The sequence below is a fragment of the Humulus lupulus genome, chromosome 6 (genome assembly GCF_963169125.1).
Source record: "Humulus lupulus chromosome 6, drHumLupu1.1, whole genome shotgun sequence".
Lineage (NCBI taxonomy): Eukaryota > Viridiplantae > Streptophyta > Magnoliopsida > Rosales > Cannabaceae > Humulus > Humulus lupulus.
The window spans coordinates 222,099,736-222,109,469 of record NC_084798.1 but is presented as its reverse complement, the minus strand read 5'-3'; the positions used below and the strand labels follow the sequence as shown (position 1 = coordinate 222,109,469).

Genomic DNA, 9,734 nt, shown 5'->3' with positions numbered 1-9,734 from the left:
AAAATGTGATTATAAAAATAGGTAATATTAAACTAAATATATTTAATGGCTAATTTTGATTATTTAATCTTAAAACTGGTTACTTCTCAAGTTATCCCATTATTTATTTGTTAAATAGTAATTCTTGGTTTATGCAAAGAATGCACATATAGAGAGAGTCTAATGGGCTCCAATAGCTTAGTATCCCCTCAAGTTTTCATTTTTATTAAAAATTGTAATTATGTTATAATTTTAAATAAAAAAATTACAGAAAAAACTTAATTTTACTAAAATATTACATTTTTAAAGTCAAATATTATTTTTTTTAATTTTACAATACTAGAAAATTTTACAATTTTAATAAAAAATTTACAGTTTTATAGTTTTGACTTTTTTTTCTAACATATATTTTGGGTTGATAATGTGAGTTGTTTTTGAGATGTTTTTAAGTTATTTTCCAGTTGCTTTTTAGGTTATTTTTCATGAGATTGTATTTTTGTAATTATGAAACTTTGAAAATATGTTTTTTTGAAAGAAAAAAATAAAAACAATATAAAAAAATAAAAACAAAAAAAATGTATTTAAGAGAAAGAAAAAACCCCAAAAAATAGCCCTCTCTCATTGTCAATGCTGCTATGGACCTATGGTGATTCAATTTCATGGCAAGACAGTGTTAGTGAAATTTTATTGTTGGGGAGATGTTATGGAGATTCTTAATTCACACACAAAATATATACACTATAATATAAATATTTTTTTTTTGAGTGTGTAAATTGGAATAAGTTTGTCACTTTTGTTGTATATTTTAAAACGAAATTAGGAAAAAAGAAAAAAGTGGTATAAATCAATAATGAAAATCAAAAGCCCAAAGCAACGAGCTAAGATTAAAGAACTGACTCACACTGTCGAAGCCGCTCAGTTGAGAACTAACGATGGCGTACTCCGCTGCCAGACGTGGCTTATCGACCATCCTCAACCGGTCTCTCTCCTCTCCTTCTTCTCCTACCTCGTTCTCAACTCGCCATCGCCTAGCTTTGGCGTTACTCAATCAACAACCCCAACTCGTCCCTAGCTCAGTAAATGCTCCTGTCCGGTTCAAGGCTTCTGGGTCCGGTTACTCGCCTCTAAACGACCCAGCTCCGAACTGGAGCAACCGCCCACCTAAGGAGACTATTCTTCTCGATGGCTGCGATTACGAGCACTGGCTTATTGTAATGGAGTTCGCCAATGACCCCAAACCATCTGAGGATGAGATGGTCAGTTCATATGTCAAAACCCTTGCCACTGTTCTTGGGAGGTACTAAGCTAATTCGTTGATTGTTTGAGGGGTTTGAGAAAAGTTTGATTTTTTTTAATGGGCTTTTATGATTTTTGGATTTTAGTGAAGAGGAGGCAAAGAAGAAGATATACTCTGTTTCCACAACTACTTATACTGGTTTTGGTGCTTTGATTTCAGAGGAGCTTTCCATCAAAGTTAAAGGTATATTTAATATTGCTTTAAAACTTGGATCTTTGTTATTGTTTTGATAAAATTTTGAGTGTATGTTGTTATGTGGTTTGATGTATATTTTAGAGATTTGCAGCTATGTAAATAGTAAATTTTTTGACAATAAAAATTAGTTTCTGTCACTATCTATACTTATGGCCACACCAAAATATGAAGTTTACTTGGTGATTTAAGTGCAATTTTAGAGTAAATTTCTCTATATTTTAAAGGTTTAAAGAAAGGCTCATGAGCCTATTTTTCTTTTTAGCTGAATCTATTCATGATCTTAGCTTTATTGTTCTTGGTCTTTCAAGTATATGTGGATTTAAAGCTTTGCTATATAGACTTTTTTTAAAGTTTGTCTGATTATTTATTTTGGTTGGATAGAACTACCTGGTGTCCTTTGGGTTTTGCCAGATTCATATCTTGACGTTCCCAACAAAGATTATGGAGGTGAGCTTGTCAATGAATTGATTTTTTTGGGGGAATATTCATCACTTTTGGAGCTACTTTATTCTGCAAGCACTGATATTCTTTTGCCTGTTCTTTTCTTCCCCTGGATACAGGAGATTTATTCATAGATGGGAAAGTGATACCTAGACCACAGTTCAGGTTCACTGATAGACAACAACAACCATCTAGGAACAGGCCTCGAGCACGGACTGATAGGCGTAGAGAGCCAATGCAGAGTGAAAGGAGAGGACCAAACGAAAGATAGACTGACGAGTTGTGTTGAAGGTGCCTGTGCAGCATCAGCAGATTCTCAGGGTGAGGCCCGGTGTTTAATCAAGGAGATGTTTCAGAAACAATGTCTGAGATTTTCAACAACTTTTTTTTAATGGGAAAATCAGAGGTTAGGATATTGAATTGTGATCTTAATTTTTATATAATGGTTTAAGAATCTCTTATTGTAATTATGTAAGGTGAACTTGTACATGTTATCATCTGTGTGTGTACAAGTTCATTGAGATGGTTTACATTTGCTAGTGTTTTTCTGAGATTTCCTTTAATTTAAGGTTACTTAATAATACTTGCCTTATCCTCTTTTATTTATTTGACTTATTGACCTCTTTTTAAGTGTCAACTGTAGGATTGGATTTGGATGAGCTTTAAACTGTTTAAGATTCCTTTCCAATCAAACTTATCATCTTTTTGAGGGAATGCATTATAATCTGTCTTTCTAGTGTATATATTGGCTGTTTATTACTTTGAAACATGTATGAAGTTTTAAACGTTGGCTAATTGCTCTACTACTTCTGACAAGTTGCATTAATTATAGAGCTTGAAAAAGAACACAAATTTTCTTTGAAGTATATTGCCTAACTGGTTCATTCAGAATAGACTTACTAACTTTATTTGTTTTTCTTATCTTTATATGTGGCATGAAGCTAATGACATATTTGAATGGTTTGATATGATCTAGTATTATGTGATAGAGCTAGGATTAGATAGATGGTTATTATTATTAACAGATAATGGAATATTTTGCTTTCATGGTCAGCTAGCAGAACTCTTCTACAGTTAGCAACTTAGCATGAATTACAGTGTGAAGAACGCAAGTTGTAAAGAATTCTGAGTGTGGTGATAACTAAAATTTATGATATAAAAATTTTAAAGGGGGAAAACTCCATTGATACCCATTTGAGAGAGCACAAAAGTGTGTGTTTCTGGCCTGACAAAGGTCACAATATTATTATATTATTATCATGAGAAAGCACAAGTGTTCACCCCATAGGGATATAGCTCAAATGATCATGTGGTCAAGTCTATTGAAAAAAAAAGTATAAAAAACTTTTGAGAATCTAAGAAGAAGATGAAGAAGAAAAGAGTTTATTTTACAAGTTTTTTTTTTTGTACTGAAATAAACTTCTGTCTTGTGTTTGTGCTTTTGTGTTATGGCTAAGATTGAGTAAAAACTTACTCATCCCAAAATGCTGTCATCACTTGACACGTAGAAAACTTAGAAAGAAACCACGTAAGGCTCATAAAGATAGACATTGATTATCTATAAGATCACTTTGACTACTGTAGTGTCACCCACTTTATTTTTCAAACATTATCACATCAATGGCGGATTACTATCAACCACGAGAGTTGTCATCAGCCTTCTATGGCGATGGAAGTAGTAGTGGTAAACAGCAGCACCAAATACCCCTCACAACAATGGTGTTAACTTCTCTAGCCAGCTTAGTGTTTGGAGGGCCTCTTTTGGCAATGGCAGGGTTCAGTTTCATGGCATCAGTGGCAATTTTCCTTGTGAGCTCACCTCTACTTGTGTTGATATTCAGCCCTTTGCTGTTAGGCGCTGGTGCAGTGTTGGTAGCAGCCATGGCCGGCTTTGGCGCGGCTGCTGTCATAGGGCTCGGCGCCTTGTCTACTGTCCGGTGGATTTATAAGGGAACTCGTGGCCGGGATACGGCGGAGAGGGTGGGGGAACATGGTAAGCAGATGATGATAGGGTTGGAGAATCTTTAACATGTTACGTGACTGTATGTGCATGCAATTACATGCATCTCTCTGTGTTATGGCTAAGTCCTAATAAGTAATTTACAGAATAATAAAGAGAGCATATATGTATATATGTATATATGTGTTATGATGTTAATGTTTCATGACTTTTAAATCTCAGATTTTTTATGGATTATTGGTTGCAACTCAAACTGATCAACATAAACAGACATGGAATATGTTTCACAAGTTTTTAATTGTTAAACCTGTATTTAAAGACCTTTGAGACAGAGAGACAAAAAACTAAGTTATATATATGATACTAATTCTGGATATAAATTAATGTTCTCAACCTAAAAGAAATTATTGGGTGTACAGTTAATGGTACTTGTCTAGTCGAACATTTTCAATACACCATGAATTTAAACATGCATACACATATATAAGTACACAATAAAGCACTTATAATACCCTCTCTTTTTTTTCTTGAAACAGAAATGAAAATGAAAAAAAAAAAAAATAAAGCAAAATAGACCCATCATGAAGATAGGATTTTTAATCAATTAACAAACACTTTCCTTCTCTTTCTCCTTTTCCTTTTCTTCAGTCTCAGTCTTGGGATGGTACCCAGGAAGCTTTTCCTTGATCTTCTCCAAAATACCCTTCTTCTCCTTAGCCTCACCTTCATGATGAGTAGCAGTAGTGGTGGTCTCATGCGATGAGTATGGCTGATCATGGTGAACCACACCCGGAGGTGGTGCCGGTGAAGTCGCCACAACCACAACATCTTCCTTCTTGTGCTGACCAGGTAGCTTGTCCTTGATCTTCTCAAGAAAACCCTTCTTTTCTTCTGGGTTCCCAGGGCTCACCACAGTCTCTGTTGTTGTGTAGCCATGAGCTTCGTGCTCAATCGGCACAGATGTGTCCACATGATGGTGCTGCTCTTCCTCTTTCTTATCTTCTCCTGAGAATTTTTCCTTGAGTGTCTCCTTAAGTCCCTTCTTTTCCTTCTTCTCTTCTCCTTCACATTCTTCCTCATCGCTAGACTATACATACACAAATCAAATCCAATCAAAACCAAGCATATCAAAACAACATTCACACGTATATATATATATATATATAAACTTACAGAGCTAGAGCTACTGTGAGAACGGTGGAGCTTTTCTGGATTTGGCTTCATCTTCTCTTCTTCATTAACAGTTTCCTCGGCGTTGAAATAGTTAACTGGTTCGTGCTCAGAATACTTAACCGGTTCGTGTTCAGACACTTTAACCTTCTCACTAAACTCTGAGCTTAGAGCTTCATCGCGATGATGATGATGATGATGATCAGGCTTCTTCTCCTCGTGATGATCATCTTTCTTCAAAAAATCAAAGAGTCCCCGATCTTTGGTCTCCACCGATGAAGCCTCGTAATCGTGGCTCTTGTTCTCTTCGGCCATGGTTAAGAATAGATAAAACTTGGGTGATTGATGATAAGAGTGGGTGATGAGATGAGAGTGAGAACTGAAAAGTTGAAAGCTTTGAATGTAGTTTTGGAGTGTTTGACGATATGGTTTTTGTTTAGAAGAGAAGTGAGCTTTTATAGGACTAGCCACACGGACCCAACGCGACTAAGAAAAAAATATTACCTTATCAAGTTGATTCGGTAACCGACGTTATGGTGCTTTACAAAAATAAGAGAACATGACGAAAAAATACAGCTCGACTTACAAATAAATAAGGACTATGTATTTTTCTCCATTATTTGTTTGAACTTGTGTTTTAATAAATTATTTTTTGGATCCTGTGTTTTATAAAATGGTAAAAATAGAACCCTAAACTCAATTTTGATGAAGAAAAAATTGAATATAACAACACAGTTTTTAAGCAAAATAATTTTATTTTTGTTCTGAATTGTTAGTTTTTAAGCAATTGAACCCTAAACTCAACTTTTAAGCAAAATACAGCTAGACTTACAAATAAATAAGGGTTTATACATTTTTGGACCCTGTGTTTTTCTCAATTACCTGTTTGGATCCTGTATTTTGATAAATTACTTTTTGGACCCTGTGTTTTATAAAATAGTAAAAATAAAACCCTAAATTCAATTTTGATGAAGAAAAAATTGAATGTAACAACGTAGTTTTTAGCAGAATGATTTTATTTTTGTTCTGAATTGTTAGTTTGGTAAATTATTTGTGATTTTTGTTAAGAAAGCATTGACCAAAATCAGGTTTAGGGTTCTATTTTAACCATTTTACAAAACATAGGGTCCAAAAAATAATTTATCAAAACACAGGGTCCAAACAGGTAATAGAAAAAAACACAGGGTCCAAAATAGTATAAACCCAATAAATAATGACAATTGCCGAGGGGCACTTATGTGAAATAAGATAAATTGTTGCTATTTCGCAACTTAAGCTGTTATATATTTGACTATTGGCATCTTTTTTTTGGTGTGAACTTCAAACTGTTATAGCTAGACTCCTTTCCAATTCTCTTATCATAATAATAATCTTTGGGTGATTGTATTTATATTTCTTGGATTGGATCAGCAATAATGTAGTTTAAAACTTGTATGAAGTTTTTGTACAAGCATTGGTTAGTTGTTCTACTATGACAAATTTCATTACCTAGAGTTTGATCATACATGTTGGAATAATTTGATAAATTATACATTAGGATAAATTATAGTATTTCCTTGAACTATGACCTTGTAGAGCTTTGCCCCTGACCTTGTTTTTGTGTTTTCCTTTTTGACATTTTTATTGGATTTTCTGTTTACAGTTTATTAGATTATTATGTCCCACATCGAATAAGAGTAAGAATATTGAACCATTAATAAGAACATGTGTAACTCCACTAATCACCAATTAATTTTTAGATGGAGCCTCATGATTCTTGTCATGGTATCAAGAGCCAATTCCCTAGCGGACATTCGATCCACACCGATCCAAAAGAGTGAGTCAAGCCGCAAGAGATCCGCATAATGCAAAAAGACACTTGAGATCCAAAAAAAATAAGCGAGCTGAAAAAAAAAATAGGCCACTTGTGATCAGGTAATTCAAGATTGGTGAGCGAAAAATCACCACAATCTTGAGGGGATATTAGACTATTATGCCCCACATGGAATAAGATTAAGAATATTGAACCATTAATAAAAACATGTGTAACTGCACTAATCACCAATTAGTTTTTAGATGAAGCCTCATGATTCTTGTCACAGTTATAATTTTACAGTGGTATTAGAGCATTACTTAAATGTTTTATTCCAGCACAACAATGTAATTGCATAATACAAATACAAGGCCTGAAAAGCAAGAATATATTGCACAATAATGCCAGTGTTGCTTTATTTGTTGCTTTATTTTGTTTCACTTGAAAACAAAATAAATTTTATTCCCCAAAAAGAAAACAAAAGACAGATTACAGTTATTTTGTTCAAACAACATGTTTGAACCTAGTTTTCGGTACTGTAAACTATTCAGAATTTTCTGAAAATTTGCAGGATATTCTAAATAGTACAATATATACGGTCATAAAAAAAAGTCGTACCGAAAACTGTTCACGGGTCGAGATCTACTAAGAGTCCTACCGGTAGGACTTAATATAGAAGAATTTTCATATATATATATATATATATATATTAGGATAGATAAATAAATTCCTACAGAATTATGATCCTTGCAGAGTTTTGGTCGTTTTTTGTGTTTTCAATCATTTTTTGCACTTTCCTTTTCAACATTACTATGTTGCTTTATTGTCTAACTATATCTTCTTCCAACTAATAAATTGATCAAGTCCATAGTACAATTGCAAAGAGATCTTTCACTTGAAAACAAAATAAGTCTTATTCCCCCAAAAGAAAACAAACAACTCCACCAACAAAAGACAGGTTCACTCAATTTGGATTGGACTGGACTTTTATTGGAAATAAAACAAGAAAAGAAAAGAAAGGACAAAGGAGAAGAAAAGAACAAACACTTGTTTTTTCTTACCAATGAAAAAGTTCATGCCAAAAACCAAAGGCATAGAGAAATTCACGAGTGTTCTAATCAACTTCAAGCGAATGTTATAATATTTCTTGCTATTCCTTGCTGAAGTGCTCTCTCTACTGATATGAGCAACAAAAGAGTCCCACTCTAGACAATTATCTCCTCCTTCATTGAGAGATCTTTCTACTGCTTTACTCAGCTCTTCAACTCTCACTCTGATCTCTTCCCCTTCTTTCGAAGCCATTAGTTTCCTCGCAGCCATGGCGATCATCGATGATGTCACCAACTCATCTCTTTGCTTCCACTCCATTACAGCCACACCTGCTTTGAGTACCTCAGTGATTAACACAGCATTCATAGGCTGATCTGAGTGCATTGGCCAAGCTGCCATAGGCACTCCCATGGTTAAGCTCTCCATGCAAGAGTTCCACCCACAATGACTCATGAACCCACCAGTTGAGGAGTGTCCCAAAATCTTCACTTGAGGCACCCAATTCCTCAAGACCATTCCCACTCCCAGGCTTCTTATTCTTTCCTCAAATCCATTTGGAAGTTGATCATGTCTCTTCCATTCTTCCTTGCAAAAAACATCTGCCTTGTCTGCATCTCTGAATGCCCAAACAAACTTCACTCCACTCTGTTCTAAACCCAAAGCAAGCTCTCTGATCTCTACATCAGACAAAGTAGTTGTGGTTCCAAAAGAGATGTACAACACACTGTTTTGCTCTTGTTTGTCCAGCCAATGAAACAAAAACTCATCCTCTTCTTTGAGCTCGTTAGTGATTGTTGTAGTTTGGTGTAACAATGGCCCCAATGCCCACATCTTCCTTCTCCCAAAAATCTCTTTGTTCGACTCGATCTCATCGAGGAAAGAGCCTTCGATAGCTCTGTAAGTGTTGAAAAGACTTCCTGACTTGGTGATATCTGACATCACACCCTGCAAAGTCATGAAAATTCTGAAAAGAGTTGGGAAACATGATGCCCCGGATGGAAGGTTTCTTATGAGAACTTTGTCTTTGTGTCCCAAGAATTGGCATACAAAGGCAAAGCAAGAAAATGCAGAAGCGGAATTGAAACAGTAAGCTTCTGCATTTGGTAGAGAAATGACATCTTGTACTAGGGAAGCCATGAAAGTGTCGTAGACAACTACGAGTCGCGTGGCGGTGTGAGAGAGCGAGCGGAGAAGTGAGAATATTGGGTGGCGGAGGGAGGTGATGGCTTTCAGAGTGGAAAGTCCATGTTGGGGAAATTTGGTTTTGGAGACTGAATTTGGAGAAGGAAATTGAGGAGTTTGGAAGTCATGGAAATGGATTTTGGTTAGGTGGTTAAGAGGGATTGAGGCTCGAGACTTGACCTGGGAATTGTGGAGAGTGGAGCCTATGTAGTGGACTGGGATGTCATGTGAAGAGAGGACATGGGAGAGTTGTAGGAGCTGGTTGAGATGGCTTTGAGCTGGGAATGGAACCACTGCTACCACAACTGGCCTTAAAGATTGAGGTTCAAAACTTCCATTTTCATCGTAAGGAGTAGTCATTGGTGATGATGAATCTATTTGTTGGAAAGCAATAGAGAGAGAAATGCAAAGAGAGCTGAGAATGATTCTTGTTGATGATCTCAATCAAGTGAGTACAAAATGAGGAACAAATCTTTTATTTATAGGGTAAGTATTTATTTGGTATTTTGTATTATCGAAATACAAATTTGTTATCTTATATTTTCAACCATTCTCGTCGTCTAGTAGTCTGTAATTTGAAATCATACATTACATGAGTCAAAATTTGGTCAATATGAACAAACCGTTCTCAATTATATAATTGAAGTCAATTTAGTTATATATATATT

The 9,734-nt window shown here is 35.2% G+C and overlaps 4 protein-coding genes across 5 annotated transcripts; 2 read left to right on the top strand and 2 right to left on the bottom strand.

Annotated features, from left to right (window-relative positions):
- Window positions 1-836: 836 nt before the first annotated feature.
- LOC133783520 (multiple organellar RNA editing factor 3, mitochondrial-like) lies at window positions 837-2,514 on the top strand. Its single transcript, XM_062223176.1, has 4 exons — window positions 837-1,276; window positions 1,362-1,459; window positions 1,853-1,918; window positions 2,032-2,514. Exons 1-4 carry the CDS (start codon window positions 912-914, stop codon window positions 2,181-2,183), a joined length of 681 nt encoding a protein of 226 aa, XP_062079160.1. The 5' UTR covers window positions 837-911; the 3' UTR covers window positions 2,184-2,514.
- Window positions 2,515-2,656: 142 nt separating this feature from the next.
- Window positions 2,657-4,106, top strand: LOC133783521 (oleosin Cor a 15). Its single transcript, XM_062223177.1, has one exon. It carries the CDS (start codon window positions 3,533-3,535, stop codon window positions 3,938-3,940), a length of 408 nt encoding a protein of 135 aa, XP_062079161.1. The 5' UTR covers window positions 2,657-3,532; the 3' UTR covers window positions 3,941-4,106.
- A 101-nt stretch (window positions 4,107-4,207) lies between these two features.
- LOC133783519 (phosphoprotein ECPP44-like) lies at window positions 4,208-5,476 on the bottom strand. Of its 2 annotated transcripts, XM_062223175.1 has the most exons (3): window positions 5,263-5,476; window positions 5,046-5,223; window positions 4,208-4,959 (listed from the first exon to the last, which is right to left on the bottom strand). In XM_062223175.1, exons 1-3 carry the CDS (start codon window positions 5,355-5,357, stop codon window positions 4,477-4,479), a joined length of 756 nt encoding a protein of 251 aa, XP_062079159.1. In that variant the 5' UTR covers window positions 5,358-5,476; the 3' UTR covers window positions 4,208-4,476. The 2 variants fall into 2 exon arrangements, with proteins under 2 accessions (XP_062079159.1, XP_062079158.1); XM_062223174.1 differs by having other exon boundaries at window positions 5,046-5,476.
- A 2,345-nt stretch (window positions 5,477-7,821) lies between these two features.
- Window positions 7,822-9,426, bottom strand: LOC133786165 (zeatin O-xylosyltransferase-like). Its single transcript, XM_062225375.1, has one exon. The coding sequence runs from the start codon at window positions 9,424-9,426 to the stop codon at window positions 7,822-7,824; it is 1,605 nt and encodes a 534-aa protein (XP_062081359.1).
- Window positions 9,427-9,734: the final 308 nt, after the last annotated feature.